We start from the raw sequence: 19,481 nt of genomic DNA, 5'->3' as shown, positions 1-19,481 counted from the left end.
GGTTGCAAAGAAGGCCAGTGAATTGGGTCTTGAGGTTAGTCACGACTCTTAAGAGTCAAATGTGTTTTCCACCTTATTTCTTGGAACTTAGGTACATCATATGGCTTTTTTTACTCGGAATTATGCTCAATTAACACTTCTTGGTTGCACATTCAGAAGTAGGTATAATTTTTGTTTAACAATTATCTTCCAGGTCAAACCGTGGATTAAAACGAGTCTTGCCCCAGGTTCTGGAGTGGTTACCAAATATCTGCTCCAGAGGTACTTTTTGGATTTTTTTAGGAAGATTTAATGCCAACATCAAGTTTATCATTTTTTGCTTCAAAATTAAGTACTAAATGTGGATCTGGATTTTCTATATTTAGTGGTCTGCAAAAGTATTTGAACCAGCAGGGCTTCCATATTGTTGGATATGGTTGCACAACATGTATTGGGAATTCAGGAGAACTTGATGAATCAGTTGCTTCTGCAATTTCTGAAAATGGTACTCTTCCATTATTGTTCTTATTATTTTCTTTTAGAACTTTAAACTATTTACTCTAGTCTAGTCATTTATTCTTTTGTGTGAATCCCAAGGTTGATTGTGTATTTATATTCAGAATAAATCTGGTTTGTTTGCACAGACATCATTGCTGCAGCTGTGCTCTCTGGAAACCGGAACTTTGAGGGTCGTGTGCATCCCTTGACGCGAGCTAACTATCTTGCTTCACCTCCTTTGGTTGTTGCCTATGCTCTTGCTGGCACGGTATGCAAATAAATATCATTGACAAATACTGTCTTCTCTCAGATATTTTGGTCGTCAACTATAATCCTATTTTTCCTGTCAACTCTATTTTTTGCTATATCTTTAGTCAAAATATTTCTTATCTTTTCTCAGAATCATATCCTCACCATATGAGGTACAAAGTATCTTCTTCTTTTTTCTTATTCTATTAATGTAACATCTGAAATTGAAGCATCAAAGTACATTATTTTATATTTGACTAATATCATGTAAAACGGTGCGCAAGAGAGTATAAACAGTTCTACTGTTCTTGCATGTTGGAGTTTGGTACCTTTGTAATTTTATTTATTAACAGTCCCATGATAACTAGTACTTTATCATGAAATTGTTTTTTCAGGTTGATATTGATTTTGATACGGAACCGATTGGGACAGGGAAAGATGGTAAAAGTGTCTATTTCAAGGATATCTGGCCATCCTCTGAAGAAATTGCTGAGGTAGGCATGCTAATCTTGCAGACATTTTGGTTAAATCAGTGCTACTTGTCTCTGATTGATTTAACTCGATATTTCATTGTTCAGGTGGTTCAATCCAGTGTGTTGCCTGATATGTTCAAAAGCACTTACCAGGCTATCACAAAGGGTAATCCTATGTGGAATCAGTTATCAGTTCCAGCCTCCTCTCATTATTCATGGGATCCCAACTCAACCTACATTCATGAGCCTCCATATTTCAAGAATATGACTATAGATCCACCTGGCCCCCATGGAGTGAAGGGTGCGTACTGCTTGCTGAGCTTTGGTGACAGTATTACAACCGATCACATTTCCCCGGCAGGAAGCATTCACAAGGACAGCCCTGCGGCAAGGTACCTTATTGAGCGTGGAGTGAGTCCAAAGGACTTCAATTCTTATGGTAGCCGTCGTGGCAATGATGAAGTGATGGCTAGGGGCACTTTTGCCAACATTCGTATCGTCAACAAGCTCTTGAATGGAGAAGTGGGCCCAAAGACTATTCACATCCCAACTGGGGAGAAACTCTACGTGTTTGATGCAGCCATGGTGAGTTCATGCCAATTCTTTTGTACCTTACTATTTGTTATTCTTTTGTTTTGGAGTGCTCCCCACTAATAATGAATCTGAATGTCCCAACATGACAAAGAAACCCTCATTTCTGAGTAATGCTACTAATAGTATTTTTTAGAGGGAAAATTTCCTGAACTGGATCTGTGAAATTGGAAGAATATCAATTAAATATGACCTCTTTATTATCTGAGAACAAACATGGAGGCAGATTTGTAAGGTTGATGCATTGTTTTTCTAAAAACAGAAGGTTTATTCTTGAAATTCTATTTCAATTTTTATCATAATCTCCGTGGAAACCCAAGGCCAAAAAAGTAAAATGTTTTTAGTTAACAAACCCTTGTTATCAATCTGCCATTTTCAGAGGTACAAGGAAGCTGGGTATGACACGATTGTCCTGGCTGGAGCGGAGTACGGAAGTGGAAGCTCTCGAGATTGGGCTGCAAAGGGCCCAATGTTGCTGGTGAGAATTCTTATAACCCCCAAGCAATCCACCACTTTTGGTGTTTTGTGTACAATGTTCTGCTCCACCTGACCCTTATTTTCTATCAGGGAGTGAAAGCGGTGATTGCCAAGGGCTTTGAGAGAATTCACCGAAGCAATTTGGTGGGAATGGGTATTATCCCTCTATGTTTCAAGCCTGGTGAGGATGCAGAGACACTAGAACTTATGGGTCATGAGCGTTACACCATTGACCTGCCAGACAAAATTAGTGAGATAAGACCTGGCCAAGATCTTACAGTCACGACTGACACTGGCAAATCATTCACCTGCACTGCCCGCTTTGACACGGAGGTAATTACATTTACCTTTATCTTTGAACAGATTAATGGAACACTATTTATGAATGCACAAACAACTTGACTGAAAAATGCACACATACTTTAGCCAGATTATAATATTGTTTGGGTATAAACGGTTACTATTGCTGTTTGAAAACTTAAATCCACACCTGAATTATTGAGAAAGATTGATCACTCATCTTATCTATAATTTTTTTTCCATTCGTTATGCTTTTTTTTGTTTTTTTTTTAATGTGGCTTGATGTTCCTTGTTTTGATTTCAGGTGGAATTGGCATATTTTGATCATGGGGGTATTCTACCATACGTCATCCGGAATCTAATCAAGAATTGACTAATCAAGTTTTTTAATCATCAGCTTCCCTTCATCCCGTGAGAACTTCTTTGTTGATTGGGAAATGTGAAACTACTTGGGAGACAATGAATCATCGAGGAGTCTAAAATTTGCTGCACCCCCAACGACTGAAATTTTTGTCAACTTTTTGTTCTAAGGAATTTATTAAAAAAAAAAAGAAGAAGAAAAAAAGGCTCCCAATAGAGAGAAATAGCTTGTTTACAAATGGTAGAACATAAGGGGAGTCCTGCTTTGGTTTGTCAGCAAAATGAGTAGCTTGGTTGGCTCAACATTATTTTTGTTTGCTTTGATTGATTGGAATCTTCAACTATGGAGCGTTTAGGGTTGATCGAAATTATTTTTGTTGAGATGTTAAACCTATTTTTGTGTGCTTGGGATTTCAACTTTGGGAATGGTTTAAGACAATTTTTCATCTGTTGTTGGCTGCAACAGAAATGATGCTTGGTGTAGTGCATATTCTTGAATTACAGTTCAGTTAAAAAAATTCCAAACCAAACTTTACATTTCTTGGGAAACCCATCTTCAAAACTCTTTTTTTTTTTTTTTTCCTACTTTAAAGAGCAACTGAACTTCATTGTAATATTTGGATTACTAATTGTAAATGTGGCTAATAAGAAATTTTTATCAAGTATTTGAGTTTGCCAGATCACATGCTTTGGTCAGATTTCTAGTATTTGATAATGGCCAGGGATACTGAAAAAGTGTGTAGATCTGGATATGGACCTTGCCTTTTGAAAGCCCGAAAGGCCCAGACTAACCTAAGTCGAAGGTGAGGGCTTTTAGGTCATTTTTCTCTAGTACAGGTCCAACCCAAAGCAACCCGTTCTGGACCATATTATCTCTACTTGTGTGGCCCTCGAATAAACAATCTGGCCCAGTAGACTAGTCGGTTTAACTAGTTTACAAGGACATGAAATCAAACCAGAGCTAAAGGCCACACAGATCTTCTGTACAGAGAAGATCAAATGAACTGTAAGGCATGTTTGCATGCGCACGAACCAAGTAAAGTTATCCTTCCACTCGTCAAAGCTGAGAAGTACCAGTCTTACTTCACATCCCTGCCACTTAATTCTTCTCGTGAGTTTAAGAACCATCAATAATAAATACTACTAAAGTCAAATTTGTCTGTAATATTGTCTTAACGACAATGATATTCATGGTGCCTTGAAGCCATACTGACATTAGCACAAATCCATTTTCATTTGATCTTTCCCCCTTTTTTGGATCTTCAGCCAATAACCAATATATTTTCTAGTATTATCTTGATTTCCTCTAGTCTGAGTTTATCACGACTTGGAGCAACCATGAGCACCTATCAATGAACTTACGATACGATCCAATATTTACCAGATGTAGGTTGTAATATTGCACATAGGACTTCTTATATTCAGTGTTTATTTTTGTTGTTTCTATATATGCCATGGCTACACAGTGATGAGTGAACATGCTAGAATAAACCAAGCTCTGAACTGATCTGAAAGGACAATTAGTTCATGAGTTTCACATCTACCATTTGCACAAGGACCAAAAAATGCAAAAAAGTTACTTCATCACTTACAACTTGTTTAAGCTTTTTTCGCTTCAGTTCTGCTTGAACTACTGTCAGAGTCACTATCAGCTTCGGCTAAGGCTGCATCTTTCTTCTCAGCGCCTTCTACTGCTTTGGGCACAAAAGGGTTGAAAGAGGGGTGCCCATAATAAAGCTGTGGATGAAGGGAGATGTAATTGGCAGGAAGAGGGAAAGGTCGGTATCCGTATGAAGTAGGATAAGGGGAAGGGAATGCATTTGTGTGAGGCCAGTACACCGTTGGCATGAATGTGTTTGACGGGTGAGGTGGAAACATGGGATATGTGGTTGGACTATGATCTGTATGGTAGGTGATGTTAGGACTTGAACTAGCAATTGAAGGATTTGAGATTGGGGAAGTATCTCTCAAAGTGTGAGGTGGCATGGATTGGAATGCTGACATTGCGTGAGTGTGGAGAGAAGTGTACCCCACAAGCCCAAATTGGTTAGGAGGGACAGAGCTTGAAGGAACAGAAGGCATGGTTGAGGATTTTGGTAAATTATGGGGTTTACTTATCAAGCCTGTTTGTTTCTTGCCACTGGATTTTGTTGCCTTCCCTGCTAATTGATGTAAATTCGGACTGGCCTGTTCAGGGGAGAGATCATTACTGGCCAACCTGAATAATTATTTCATGAATTTCAAACTAAAACTACTACAACATCTCATAAAGGATATTTAATCATGGAAAATGCCCTTATGTCACAAAGTGTGAGGTCCTCTACGAAAAAATGTACAACTCGACAAAGTCGTAGAAGTTTTTGTGGAAATGATATCACCACCTCTGGAGTATCTCAACTGAGACGCACTAGACCCACCTCTGTTGTACTAATTCAAATCAGTTGTAATAATGGCTGGTACATAAAACAAAAAAGAATAATGCTGCAGTGACCTCAAGATTGCACATCCTGATGTGGAAGTGTGTAGGACCATAGATGCTTTCATCGAGATACAAGTCAAAAAGCATCTATGGTTCCTACACACTTCCACGTCAGGATGTGCGATATGAGGTACAGTCTGGAGGTCACTCCAGCACGACTCAAACAAAAAACAAGTTTTTCTCAAGCTTGATATTTCATTTTGTTTTTCATTTTGTTTTTCAACAAAAGAAGATATAAAAAAAAATGAATGCAAGCATATTGAAGTACGAGGATATGTGAATCAAGGGAGATGTGCTCTTACAGCATCATAGAGCATTGGGTACAGATGAAACAATTCCTCCCCTTCTACATCCTCATCTGTCCTGCAATAAAAGGTTGTAACATAGGTGAAATAGTTCTTTTGCATGAGGCCCTTTTAGAATATGTTAAAGTTTTAGAGGAAACTGTGTGAGAGAGAGAGAACCATCAATCTATGTATTTCTTTAAGGTTTCCAAATTGCCCATATTTCTTTTTTATCCTTTAAATGATCATGTTTAATTACAGGATTCAAAGCTTACCATATCAGCCAAAACACCTCAATCCAGTAAGGTACATATAGGCATCAAGATTTATGCATATTAAATGGAGTACCTGTAATATTTTTGAAGAAGGTCCAAGTTCCTGTATTTGGTCTCTCTTTGAATGAGGTCATCTGGAAAACCAGCCATGAACAGAAGTGTGATACCCAAGGCCTTGAAGAAAAAGCTCCCACCACGAACATGAACAAGCATCGCCATCTGACACATAAGTGGTCCGAAAGACTTTAGCTTATTTCTTCCCATACGTTGCCTGACATATCTGGGAAAATGCGACCAATAGACATTAGATTATGTTGTAAGATAAAATCTGTATAATCTAAAATGAGATAATTTGGCTTGGTGTTGAATTCATTAGCACTCTACACTCCTCTTATTTACATGTATACTAATTCCTAACGGTCAAAATTAATTTCTCCCTATAGCTTTACAAAGAGGAACCATGGTTTTTTTAACAATAAGGGATAACCATACTTACTCATTCTGAGGAAGATTTCTTGTCCGCCCTCCATATTTAATGCATAAAAATAAGCATGAGGGGCAGCTTGGGCCAGATGGTCGCATAGCTTCCTCCTCTTCAAGTATTTGAACTGGACATAATGTTGGATTCTGCCTATTTGGATAGAAGATCTTCCGCCGGACACCAGGATGCTCATACAAGATATGTTCCTGAAAAAGGTCGGCCCATATATAATATAAAAATATAATCATAAATGAACATTGCAATTACTTATATAAAGGACAAATAGCGGCTTCCACAAATATGTTGAGCCACAAAAATTTATGCTTAAATTTTGAATTTCACCTCCCCTTTAACTAATCATGTTGTTGGATAATGGGTTCAATCTCCATTATATACATGACAAAAAATAATAAGGGTAAAAGGCTTTCATAGGAATACAATAACTAAAATACATGTAAGTGCCCTCAAAACAGATCAAAGAGGCTAAAAAAGCAACAGTTGGTCCACCAAGAATAAATATCGATCACAATTCATAGATTCATTTTGCTCATGGAAGTGCTATAAGCATTCAAACATGAAGTTAATGAACAACCTAAGTCAACAACCAATCAAACATGGATTTTTTCAGTTCCAAGTAAAATGCGTAATCACCTGATCATGGGATTTCACAACCTAAGCATGATGTATTTTCTTAAGACCATTCACCACATTGGAAGAACAATTTAGTTTAGGGAAACAATAAAAAAAAAAAAGTGGTTGAACGTATCACACTGACAAAAAGCAAATTCACATTAAAAAATAATAATAATAATAAGCACAACAAGAACAAGGACACAAATAATCAATATGTAAAGAGTTAAAATCTAATATCACATAAACAAAATTGCTTACCCCAGGACTTTTGGGAGACACATATGGCTCTCCTTTCCGTAATATGTTGAAGTGCTTGAAGTTCAATTCATACATATCTTCACATCCATGTCGTATTCCAAGAGATGCAAAGACAATGATTTTCCGTATGGTATGTGATTGAGCATTCTTTAATAATAGTGCTTCTGACACTATTATTCTCTTAATTTCCTTTGGACAGAATGGCACCTTTGGGGGCTTTTTATGTGACGATATACTTCCAGATCCTTTATTTCCAATCTCCTGCCCATAATTATGGATCTCTATCTGTAATTTGCATCCATTAGTCTTTTTGTTTTCTTCACTTTTATGTTTTTGTAGTTCCTTTTTGTTAGATATAACTCTTGTATCAGGTAACAAAATCCCTTCGTTTCGATCTCCATTTGTTTCTTGGCTCATTTTAACGGCCCTTTCCGAGTATTGAGTACGTTTTCCACCATCAACACTTTCATGGAGATGCCTTTTTATTGTATCAGAAACTTGTGAACCATCATCATTTCTCTTCTCTCTATGGTCAATGTCGGTATCATCTTCATCGTAGTATTCATCATCACTGTCATCTGCAACCTCACAATCCAAAGCAAAGTCCCTAGCCTTAAACTTTTCGAAATTCAAAAACTGGGTATCATCCATGCTCATCCAGTTGACTAGGTGGTCTGATTCATTGGGGTCACTGTGGGCCATGCATGGAGTACCTAGATTTATCTCTGGGGCCTGATCACTTCTTTGTGCAAGTTTGGCATCTTCGGCTTCATCGGTCCTTGGTTCGATCTTTTGTCTCTTGAACTTCTTGAAGTTTCTATCCATAGCAGTGGGGCAATCATCCTGGGAAATAAAGAATGTTAAGAGTGACATTCAATGAGATGAAGTAAAATTTTAAAATGAAGTGTAGAAAAGAATGGTACTTAGTTCTACTAAAGATATATGAATTTGACATAGAGTGAATAATTATAGAAGGGACCTCCAAACCTAAGAACTTTTGACTTCTGATGAATCAAAGCCCTAGAAAAAAGAAATTTATTTCTATAGCAAACAAATGAGGAGCACAGAAAATTATAGAGTCCAAACGTCTAAAGATGAAGAGACTGATATTAGAAAAAGTAGTGAAAAGTTAAATTTATGTTTTTTCATGAATGTAGATTAATCATTTCTAATTGACAACATGAGACATCAACCAAAACAATAACTTAGACATTTTTCAATCCTTAAATCTGTCGGTAACATGATAAACACTGACATTACTACAGAGGTTCCAAGATGATCAGTTCCATTGACCAATTAACTCAGAGGGTCAAAAATCTTGTGCTTGACCTCCAAGCAAAAGTGCATTCTTATTTATTTGAAAATTGTATTACGAACAATTACATTATGTATGCTTCTCAAATCTATATCGTATAAAAACATATTCTACCAAATTATAATGTACGTTCTCCATCACTTGAAACCTAGATACTGATTTTTATTTTTATCATTCTCTTTAGAATTTAGTTTCCAAACTTCTTATTCTCACTTCATTAGTGGAGACCAATGTCCTTCATTCTCAACAACTTTCATCTATCCACATAAAACGGATCACCACCTCCCTCTCCTAGATTTGATTGAACTCCTTTTTTTATTACAATAATCAAACTTTGAATTGTGAAAAACCCATTTGCCTAATATGATTCAAATCTTTTCCTTGATCCCAAAAACTTCACGTGTTCTCTCCACTCTGTAGTTTTTTCTATCACACTTACCTATCTTTTCTTAGATCATACTTAAAATTTCCCCGCAGACCACAACCACATAGTTTGAATTCATTCAGAAAAAATCTTGAGAAACAGCACCTAGACTATATATCAAAAGAAATGTCAGTACTGTGGATGTCTGAGCAATGTCGATCAAAGCCTCAAAATTCAAGATTTTATCTTCCATGGTTTCTTTGGTGTAAATAAATACTAAATTTAGTTTAACAATGGCTTCCTGACCAACCCCAAAGACTATTTCCATCTTATATTATTATATCAGTAAAGATCATCACTTACAGAAAACCCAAACAAATTACTCAAAATCTCAGATACCACTTGTGATAAAAATCCACTGAAAGTTGATTAATGATAATGCATGAATGATCCTTCAACAAAAACCATCCACATTACACATCTACCCATGTTAAGGAACTTGAATAAAAGAGAAACAAACAAGACTCAAAAACAAAACAAAACAAAACGAAACAAAAAAAAAAACCAAAATACAAATAACAGTTTAAAATAGAAATAGAAGGATTTCTATAGATCAAGTAACCATACTTGTTCAACTATGGAAAGAGAAGCTTTTTCCTTCTCTTGTATTTGAGATTCCAATAAAGATATCCTCTCCATAAGCTCTGCATTCTTCTGGCGCTCACTCTGCAACTCGGCCGAAATCTGGGCAACAACATCTCCTTTACTTTCTTGTTCTTTGCAGTCCAATGGAACTTGAGAAGTGGAAAATTCTAAAGAACACACAAGGTTTCTAGAACATAATGCAGATGAATTAACTAAGCCAGCACAAGATTGAAGCTCTGCCATTGAAGATTACTAAACCCCTGCTTCAAAATCAAGGGCTCTTTGCTCAAAACCAAACTCAAAAAACTGTTTCTTTTTTTTTTTTTAATGAAAGAAAAGAAGAAAGAGAACAAACCCACTAACCAAAATCAGAAGGAAATGCTATGAAGTTTAGATTTTTAAGGGAAAACTTGTATAACAAGAAAAGGGAAAAATCAAATACATATGGAGGAAATTAAAAAAAGAAAAAAAAAAAAGAGGGTGGTTAAGTTCAGAGCTATAAGGGGAAAACCCATATCAAAAAGCCTGTTTTTTTAGGAGAAACAGAGAAAACGAAGACCCATGAAGGGGTTGATGCATTAAAACTAGTGGAATGAGGAGAGGAGATGAAAAGGGTAGCTATTTCACATAACCCAGATTGTTAAAAGCCTGAAAGTAAGCATGAGAGAGACAGAGAGAACAAGAAGAAGTGTGTAGTTTTGAAAGCTGGTCAAAGATATATAAGCTGCAGAGGAAGAAAAGTGTGCTAAAAAGAGAAGAGATTCAAAGAGAGAGAGAGAGAGAGAGAGAGAGAAGTGGCAAAGATCAGAGAAATGAAGCCTTTCTGTTTCAGTTTGTACAAGAAGCGGCGGGGTGTGAGGCATGCAGCACCACGTGCCACCTCTTTCTCTCTCACACATTTTCTTGATTAAAAATGATTAAATCCCAAGTAAAAAATATCTCTATCTTTTATTCATTTTCTTCACTAAAAATAATTAATCCCAAGTAAAACAGCTGTCTCTGTCTCTCTCTCTCAATAGTTTGATTGCTGAAAATTCAAGAAAATTTTATAAGAATTAGTAATAAATAAAAAAATTAAATCAAATAATTATTCTAGAATAATTAAGGATATATCATTAATTGATGAATAATATTCTACATGGAATCGTAGCCGTTGCCGTTGCATCGATTTGTTGCGAATAATGAATCCCATATGGTGAAGTTCTTTGATCTCTAGGCTCACATTCTCTTTCTTGATCTTTCTTTTTATGGATCGTATTTTCATCGATAGAATTTGATCTCGAAATTATTTATATGTTGCCATGACTTGGATGTACATACATTTTGATTGAAAATCGTACCAATATAAGAGAGCCGATCCATACATAAATAGATAGGAGTAGAGGGCCTATTTACTCTCTAAATTAGAAATCCACTCATCATAGGATTCTAATATTTCCAAATAGAGATTTCGTATATTTTAAAAATTCTCAATTAATCCTGTACATATTGACTTAACCTTTATGAGAAAATCCATCACCATTGAAAATGCAAAATTGTGTGAGGCTTACGAGTCACTAATGGACTATAAGGTCCAACAAAATTTTCTGCAGATGATCTTATTGTAATTTGATTACATATGAAAAATCGGATTCCAACCAAAAAAATAATTAATATGGAATAGTTAAGGTTAAATAATGACTGAAAATTTGTATTTTATTAGTAAATAATTTTTTTGAAGAAATGATTAATCAAATGTCAAGAAATTATAGTAGTTTTTTTTTGTTACCCTTCCAAAAAGATGTAGGGTTAACTTCCTTCATTGCTAGTACTTAAGTATTTTATTTATTTATTTATTTATTTATTTATCATTTTTCATAATTAAAACACTTCTAGGTTTCTTGAATAGAGGGTTAAACCCAATAAAAATGCCAATCTTTATTATTTTAAAAGCAATAGTAAAAGAAGATATTTATCTAAATTTTACTAACTCCCTCTATTAAAACTTAAGGGGTAAAAAAAACATGATTATTGATACTTCATACCAAACTTTAGGAGGAATGAATAGCCATCCCTGTGAAGTGTGAAATCCACGACAACACATGGATGAACCATATGGCACGACAAATCAATCAAAATTTATATTTCAAAAAAAAAAAAATATATATATATATATATATATAACCTATCAATTGTTTATGATGGATGCAAATGTGCAACTTTTTTATTATTATTTTAAAAAAATGCCCATTTTCAATTTTATACAGGGTAAATTCTCAAATAATTACAAAAGATTTTGGTATTTTCAAGATTTTACTAATGTTGACACAACTACCAAGTAATGTTGACAAAATGTTATCAAATTGTCAATATTATGCGGTGACTTGGTCAACATTAGCAATATTTCAGAAATACCGAAAACTTTTGTAATTATTTGGGAATTTATCTTTTTATATTTATATATTCTCTTTCTTTCTTTTTTTCCTACTTTTTCTATTAATATCCTTCAAATTTGATTTGCCTTTTCTCTTCTCCTCCTTTTCAATAATACTCTTCCAACTTTTTTTGTCTTATCTCTAGCTATGGTTCTTTGTTTAAATAGGTGAATGATTCTCGTGATTGATATATAATGTGAATCCCAAGGCATCATTGTAAATTCAATCGTAAAGAAAATAAGTCCCTCTATGACCATTTTTTGTTGTTGAAAGATCAACAGGATTAAGGCAGACCAAGAATAGCTACAACCTCAAGGAGAGAACACCCCTAGCATCCTGAAAGATGATAGAAGTGAGGTTGCTCGGAAGCGACCCACGATAAAAAATAGAACAACCCAAAAAATCCCAAGAAGAGGTAAGAAGGTCAGTAGTCTTATTGGCCTCTTAGAAGACATGTAGAAACGAACATACCTAGAAACCATGAATCAAACTCCTAATGAATATGATTTGAATCAAGTTGATATCGATCTAGAATCAATCCAATAACCTAATTGTACAAGTCCTTATTAAATTAAGTCCTTATCGTATCGAACTACTTTCGACACAATATATATGATCCGATGGTTATTGGATTTGGTTCGAACCATGTTCTTATCGAAACCCTCATCTCCAATTCCAATCTTAAGTTTTCTGATGTGAATGGATTGGATTTCGAGTTTGATATGAACCATTGACAACCTAGATAAAAACAAGGGATTATAAGGAAGTGTTGAGGCTAGGCACACCAACACTTTCTTCCTCATGTTTAGGTTCCACAGCTGTTCTAACAATGATTTAGAAAGCAAAGAAGCTAATTATGACATGGCAAGATTGAAAATTTGGGTATTTGGGTCATGAGTCCATGACCACCTCCCAATGTAATAGAACAAATGAAAAAAAAATGTGTGCACACGTGCATATTATATGATAATGGGGTACAAAATTGAAACAATCTCACGTGCAAATGGTTGTCTCAATTGCAAATTGTGTGTCAGAAAGAATATAAGCCTAACCTTGGATTCCATCCTTAAACTTTTAAATTAATTTAGGGTTAGAGTTCCAATGGAAAATGTGCAGTTGAGGAAAGACTGTTAGCATCCTCCCTGAGGAGGTCTATGACATTGAATAATTTCAACATTTCCATCACAAATCTCGAGGACCATCCAATGATCTAGACTCTAAGAAGAAGGTAATACAGACTCCACCAAGATAGAATACCATCCCTATAATGTACCATAGAAAGAATTAGAGAAACCCTTTCCTTATTAAGATAGTGAGGAAAGAAAGACTTTACTAAACCTCATCCACCCTTAAAAAGACCTCGAGATGCTTAGGGCTTTACGTATCTCAAGGCCTTTTGATGGTAGATGAGTCTTAGTGAAACGTCTTTTCCTCAATATCTTAGTAAGGTTAGTCAAACTCAAAGAAATACTAATGACTTAAAGCGTTGCAAGTGGATTTATAATATGGGTTTGTTTGTATTGTGATTTGTGTTTAATAAGATTAAGCCCTTATGATACCTTTTTTATATTCAAAGCTTCACATGATATGTTTATGGTAGCTTTGAAATAGGTGAAACAATGTTGAAAGCAAGATATTTGTTTAATTTGTCAATGAGAAGGAAATTTATTTAAATGAATCTATATGTCCTAGCTCAGTAGTGAGAGATGGGACATCGAAGGAATTAATTTTGTGCCAAGTATCAATCCTTAATTACTTCTTACTTTACTAAGCGTTGCGGCCCATTGTTTCTAGAGGATGCCCTAGCTATCCCTTACCTACTTCCCATTGTAACCAAGTTTATCGTAAAGTATCTATTGTAGAAGAAAATCAAGTTTAGGGAACCAAACAATAATTTTTGTAATAAATAAAATTATAAAAATTTATTAAAATTATAAATAGATAAAATGATGAGATATTTACAAAAAAATGATCAACTTTTGACGAATATACGATTCCAGTTCATTGTTCATTTTAATTATCAAAACATGAACAACAACGAATTCAGAGCTTTTTTAAAGTGACTATTTTGCAGGTTTAAAGTGACAATAATAATTATTACTTTAAACCTACAAAATAGTCACTTCGTTCTAAAATTTTTTTTTAACAAAAATGTGATTGTTCACGTTTTACTAATTAAAATAAACAGTGAGCCAGAATCCTAGATAACTCATTTTCAACTCACGAAATAGAAATTCACCCTAAAATGATTATATTAGATTTGCACATTATGTTGAATATAAAAAAAAATAATTTTTTTTTTAAGTTATTAAGGTTATTATAGAAATCTTCCACAACGTTAAAATATGACACTCCCCACCCTAGCCAAGAAAGGGTTGTGTTAGAGGGGCGTAAATTGCCTAACTATTTACTCAAAATCTTGAATTCGTTAAAATTAAATAATGAAATAAGATTATTTTTATTCATTATTGCTAACAATAATGACATAAGGTTATCATGATCACCCTTTAGAGTGATAATTGGTTTGATTTTGGCTGTATCAAAGAACATATTAAGTGTAATTTTTAGTTGATAATTCAGTTATGCATTTGCTTTTTGGGATGAGATTTTTGATGTTTTAAGAAATTATCAAAGAGTAATTTTTATTACTGTAAAAGTTCTCCACTAGAATTATTTTGTTGCAATAAATTTTTCTTACAAACCAACTTATAGGTGGTAAATTTTCTTACATTTTAAAATTATGATGAAAAATGACACTATTTTAATGAAATGGTGAGAAGGGAGATGAGAGGAATGATATCTAGGTGAATAATGCTGAAGTGACCTCAGGCTGGAACGTCATATTGCACTTCTTGACATGAAAGTGTATGGGAATCATAGATGTTTTTTATTGAGATACAAGTGAAAAATCATTTATGATTTTTATCCATTTTCACGCCAACAACTACAATATGAGGTTCCAGCCTGAGGTCACTCCAACACGACTCTATCTGGGTAGATAAGTTAGAAGGAATTTTATTTACAAAGAGAAACTAAAAGATTATTAAGAAAATAAGACTCCAACTATACTCAACTATTTTTAAAATAATTAAAAAAATATACAAAATAGTTGCAACGATATGGCTGTCTATATATCCTTGGAGAAATACAATTGGGTTTTTGGTTTATATACCACATTTAACTATCATACTGAGATAAGGCCCAAGGTATTAATTTGTTGACGAAAAACACTTTATTTACTAACTTAATAAGATTTTAAGTCTTCTAAGAGTCGTTTTGTTAGAATGGATTACCACATGGGCTATCCAACACCACAGTCCTCTCAATTTCATGGAAAAACTTCATAAAAATACATAAATAAATAAAATTTTTGACTTCATCCAAGTTTTGAAAATGGACGGCAACAAAAATTTCACGGAACTCTCAAGTTTAAGATTAAAATTCAACGGTGAAAAATAAATTTTTATTAAAAAATATATTTCTTCAAATTTCATAGAATTTTGTCCTCTACAACTTTATGGAATCGGATCATATTTTTGGATAGTACAAAGCGAGGTCAACAACCCTTAGTAAGAGTTGAAATCTTACTAAATTAGTAAGACTAGTGGAACTCTTTGGAAAATAAAAAAATGCCCTCACTTCATTTTCGTCAAAAATAAATAAATAAAATCCCATGACCCCCTCATCCACATTAATTTTTAATCTTCAAAAATTAAATAAATATTCTTTTAATTATTATATTATTTACAACATCATCTTAGATAATATTTTAAATTACAAAAATACCTTTATAATATATTAAGTAATAAAATATGAAATATAAGTACATTATCTATTTAAAATTTGTAAAATAATTTTTCTAAAATAATTATAAAAAAATTTAATCACGCATAAATCCTAATTTTGGTAAGGCATGTGCAAGTGCCACCTAATAGTAGCTATGTGATGTACCTTCATGGCGAGGGCTTCTCTTCGATAATGCAACATTAGTCCAAGTTTAATGCGAGCTCCTTGTATCAAACTTGTGCAGAGTGTTCAGAGACCAACATGTTATGAAAGATGTGAAGCGGCTGTTTAATATGTACAAAGAGGTTAATTGTCCTCCTGATGATGGAATAAAATAAAAATGAACTTTATTGGTTGTTTATAGTGTTTAGACTCGATAATTTTAAGAATAATGATTTGCTGACGCCCCCCTCTGACATATGGCCCCATCATAAAATTGTAGATCATTTGCCTCAGGATACATAAAATCATAAATCCCTTTCTTGTGTATCCCAAGGCAAATGATCTACGGTTTTGTTATAGGGGCGTATGGGAGGGGAGGGGAGGGAGGGTCAGATTATCACGACTTGAATTTTAATGATTCATTCTTAATCATTTATTTGATATTTTTTACAAGCCCATGTACCAGTAATCAAATTATTATTATTATTGTAAGTCTAAGAAGAGATGGTCCAAGTATCATGAGATCGGGTCTTAATCGAATGTTCTACCATTGCTCTTTCTAAGAGAGTGCAAACAAAATTTTATACTCATGAAACCAAGGGAGTTTCTTATATTATTGTCTCCTCTTCCACAATCCCTAATGGGTCCTCAATCTCTCCTAAAGATTATTGTCCCAATCTTTTCTCCCTTTGGCAATAATTGATATTAGATATTACATATATTCTAACGATTAAATCAATAAATAATTGACTGACTGTGTACTTCATGAATCGTACCATCCACAGTCCTTTGGCGTTTGATGTCAAGCTCTCCATTTATCTAAGACACTTGTCGTCTCCACACCAGACTTACAAATTTTGTCGCACACTACCACCATCTTGCGATGAGCGCTATAGCCTGTATCTCTTGTCGCAAAATTCTTACTTCATAACTAATATGTAATGATTGTGTTGAGTTGAGATAATGTACTTAAGGGTATGATCGGCATGATGATTCGAGTAGCATACGAAGATTAGTCATTTATAATTCCAACTCTTATGTGATCAATGATTGATTATCAAAGATTTCATGGTTTAGAATGGAGACGATTTTTCTTGGATTTTGATTTTAGAAGGAACTTTGATTCAGATAGTGGCCTACCTCATCAATCTAATGTATGCTATTTCAATGTTCTTTAAGGGAGGCAGATCAAAGGGTGTGAACGATGAAGCGGGATTAAAGGTTCTTCATCACCTTTTTTTTTGTTCCTTATCGATATTTGATAATTTGAGGACCAAAGTTCCCTCTTCAGTTACTTATTTATTTATTTATTTAGCTAGCAACTGTGAATAAAATTCTACAAACTAATTAGATCAGATGATTGGGGAGCCTCATAACATTCAAGTCTTGTCCAATATGTAAAGCTAGTGATGAATCTATAAATTATTTACTTACCCATTGTTCTTTGAGGAAAATTTAGATCCCTTTCTTATGCTTTTTCCATGTCTTAGTGGTACTTTTCGTGTCTTCCTTTTATCTAGGGGTGCACATGGTTCGGATTTTGGCAAAATTGGAACCGAACCAAATATGATCGATTTTACAACTTTGGAACCGAACCAATCCAATTACCCTATAGAACCGAACCAATCCAATCCAATCTTGGTTCTCGGTTCTCATACTTAATATTTTCATAAGAAGAAGAAGAATTTGTAGAGATTTACTCACCATTGGAGTTGCAGATGAAGCTAAAAGACGGAAAAATCAGTCTGGGGGAGACGAATAGATGTTCTCTATTTGGCGGGAGAGTTATTTAATATTTATAGTTCTTCTTCTAATTATAAATTCGAAATTATCAAAATCTATATTCGAAATTACCAAAATTTATGTGATTTGCCCATGGAATTCGAAATTACCAAAATCATTCTTATACAATGATCCGACCGAAACTCTTCGTTTTCGAAACGAACGAGAACGACGGCAACAAGAGAGAGAGAGAGAGTTACCTCTGTGTTTTCTGACGAGGTGAGGTAAGTGAGGGAGACGACCAAGACTTAAACAGACGGCGGCGAGGTTTCTGTGTTTTCCGACGAGGTGAGCGAAGGAAACGATCGAGAATGGATAAACGATGGCGAGGTTTCAAGAGAGAGAGAGAGACCTCTGTGTTTTCCGACGAGCTGAGCGAGGGAGACGACGGCGGCTAGGTTTTGCGATTTCAGACTTTCCCCCAACTTCGATTCGAAGGAGAAGAGAGAAATAAAGAAAATAAATTTTTTTTAAATCGTTATATATTGGTTCGGATTTCAGATTGGTTTGGTTTATTATATTTATCCAATCCAATGTGCACCCCTACTTTTATCCCTACCCCAATCGAGGAAACTTAAATATTACTCATGAAGTGAAGGGTAAATTATACTTTGAACACCTATGATTTGGTATAATTTCATGTTGATCTCTTAATATTTTGATAATTGCTCTTTTATAGATAATGTTAAAATTTAGATGTTATTTTATTTTATAAAAAAAATTAAAATTTAAAACTATAAAAATATGAATAATAATTTTTTGACACCTCCTAGCATGACATGTGCTAGAATCTTAGATTATTTTCCTTGGGATACATAACATAACATATTTATGAGAATGTAGAGTTGAGTATCCCAAGGAAAAAAATTCTATGATTTTAGCTCATGCAACATCAAGGGGCATGTGTTGTGGGGGCATTAAAAAATCACGACTCTAAAAATAGTTCATTTCTTCATAAGGATTTTTTTTTGTTTAAAGTTGTGATGATCTGATGCCCTTTTCTGCCATATGCCCCCACCACTGAACTATGGATCATTTGCCTTGGGATACACAAGAAAAAATTTATGATTCTATGTATATTGAGGCAAATGATCGATGGTATTGTGACGGCGTATGTCAGAGGTTTTTTTTGTTCCGTGCCCCCAAAAGAGAGAATGGAAGATATTTCAAACATTCAACTAATAAGCTTGGTGGGAAGGTGCTACAAAATAACCTCAAAACTATTAGCATTTAGGTTTAGATCAGTCCTTCCTAATATTGTTAGTCCATACCAAGGCTCCTTTGTAAACGGAAGGCAAACCCTAAGTGATGTTCTACTTGTTGAGTGCATCTATTTGAGGATGATCATAGGTGAAATGGTGATGGGGACATCAAAGCTTGAAGAATAATAGATTTTTTATGTTTATTTAATTTTCTGTTTGAATTGTTATTTTTATGTTTTGTGGCCTTATTTTCATGTTTTATTTATTAGCCTATGGTCGTAGTATAATGTTTAGGGGTAATTTGGTAAGTTTATGATTTTTTTAATTTAAGTTTATGAGGGTTGGAAATTTAGAAGAGATTTAATTATGATAATTAGAGTTTTATTACTTTCTTAATTTGGTATTTTAATTTTATTAGGATTCTTAGAGATTTTCTTTATTTATTGATTTTATTATGGTTTATTGAGAGGGGGA

At 34.3% G+C, this 19,481-nt stretch overlaps 2 protein-coding genes across 3 annotated transcripts; one reads left to right on the top strand and one right to left on the bottom strand.

Annotated features, from left to right (window-relative positions):
* Positions 1 to 4: 4 nt before the first annotated feature.
* On the top strand, positions 5 to 3,376 carry LOC147381726 (putative aconitate hydratase, cytoplasmic; the record flags this gene model as incomplete). Its single annotated transcript, XM_086430042.1, has 9 exons — positions 5 to 34; positions 194 to 261; positions 366 to 484; positions 624 to 745; positions 1,122 to 1,220; positions 1,305 to 1,784; positions 2,170 to 2,268; positions 2,358 to 2,600; positions 2,872 to 3,376. Coding segments are annotated over 9 exons (1,329 nt in total), but the record flags the coding sequence as incomplete, so codon positions are not given.
* Positions 3,377 to 3,530: 154 nt separating this feature from the next.
* LOC147381725 (uncharacterized) lies at positions 3,531 to 10,494 on the bottom strand. 2 transcript variants are annotated; one of them, XM_086430043.1, is made up of 6 exons: positions 9,644 to 10,494; positions 7,338 to 8,180; positions 6,462 to 6,652; positions 6,039 to 6,245; positions 5,709 to 5,769; positions 3,531 to 5,114 (listed from the first exon to the last, which is right to left on the bottom strand). In XM_086430043.1, exons 1-6 carry the CDS (start codon positions 9,902 to 9,904, stop codon positions 4,527 to 4,529), a joined length of 2,151 nt encoding a protein of 716 aa, XP_086286169.1. In that variant the 5' UTR covers positions 9,905 to 10,494; the 3' UTR covers positions 3,531 to 4,526. The 2 variants fall into 2 exon arrangements, with proteins under 2 accessions (XP_086286169.1, XP_086286170.1); XM_086430044.1 differs by having other exon boundaries at positions 4,954 to 5,145; positions 9,644 to 10,481.
* Positions 10,495 to 19,481: the final 8,987 nt, after the last annotated feature.

This window comes from Akebia trifoliata, unplaced genomic scaffold, assembly GCF_017979445.1.
Source record: "Akebia trifoliata isolate Shusen 1 unplaced genomic scaffold, ASM1797944v1 Contig00286, whole genome shotgun sequence".
NCBI classification, from domain to species: Eukaryota; Viridiplantae; Streptophyta; class Magnoliopsida; order Ranunculales; family Lardizabalaceae; genus Akebia; species Akebia trifoliata.
Note: the sequence above shows the minus strand (reverse complement) of the source record. Positions and strands in the feature narration are given on the sequence as shown.

What these genes read in the sequence shown, in the direction of transcription:
- LOC147381725 (XM_086430043.1), bottom strand. Translation starts at nt 9,904, where the DNA reads ATGGCAGAGCTTCAATCTTGTGCTGGCTTAGTTAATTCATCTGCATTA. An exon ending in CTTCTTCAAAAATATTACAG is followed by an intron (nt 5,770 to 6,038) that starts GTACTCCATTTA and finishes CTTTTATTGCAG; the next exon opens with GACAGATGAGGATGTAGAAG. An exon ending in ACCCAATGCTCTATGATGCT is followed by an intron (nt 5,115 to 5,708) that starts GTAAGAGCACAT and finishes TCCCCTGAACAG; the next exon opens with GCCAGTCCGAATTTACATCA.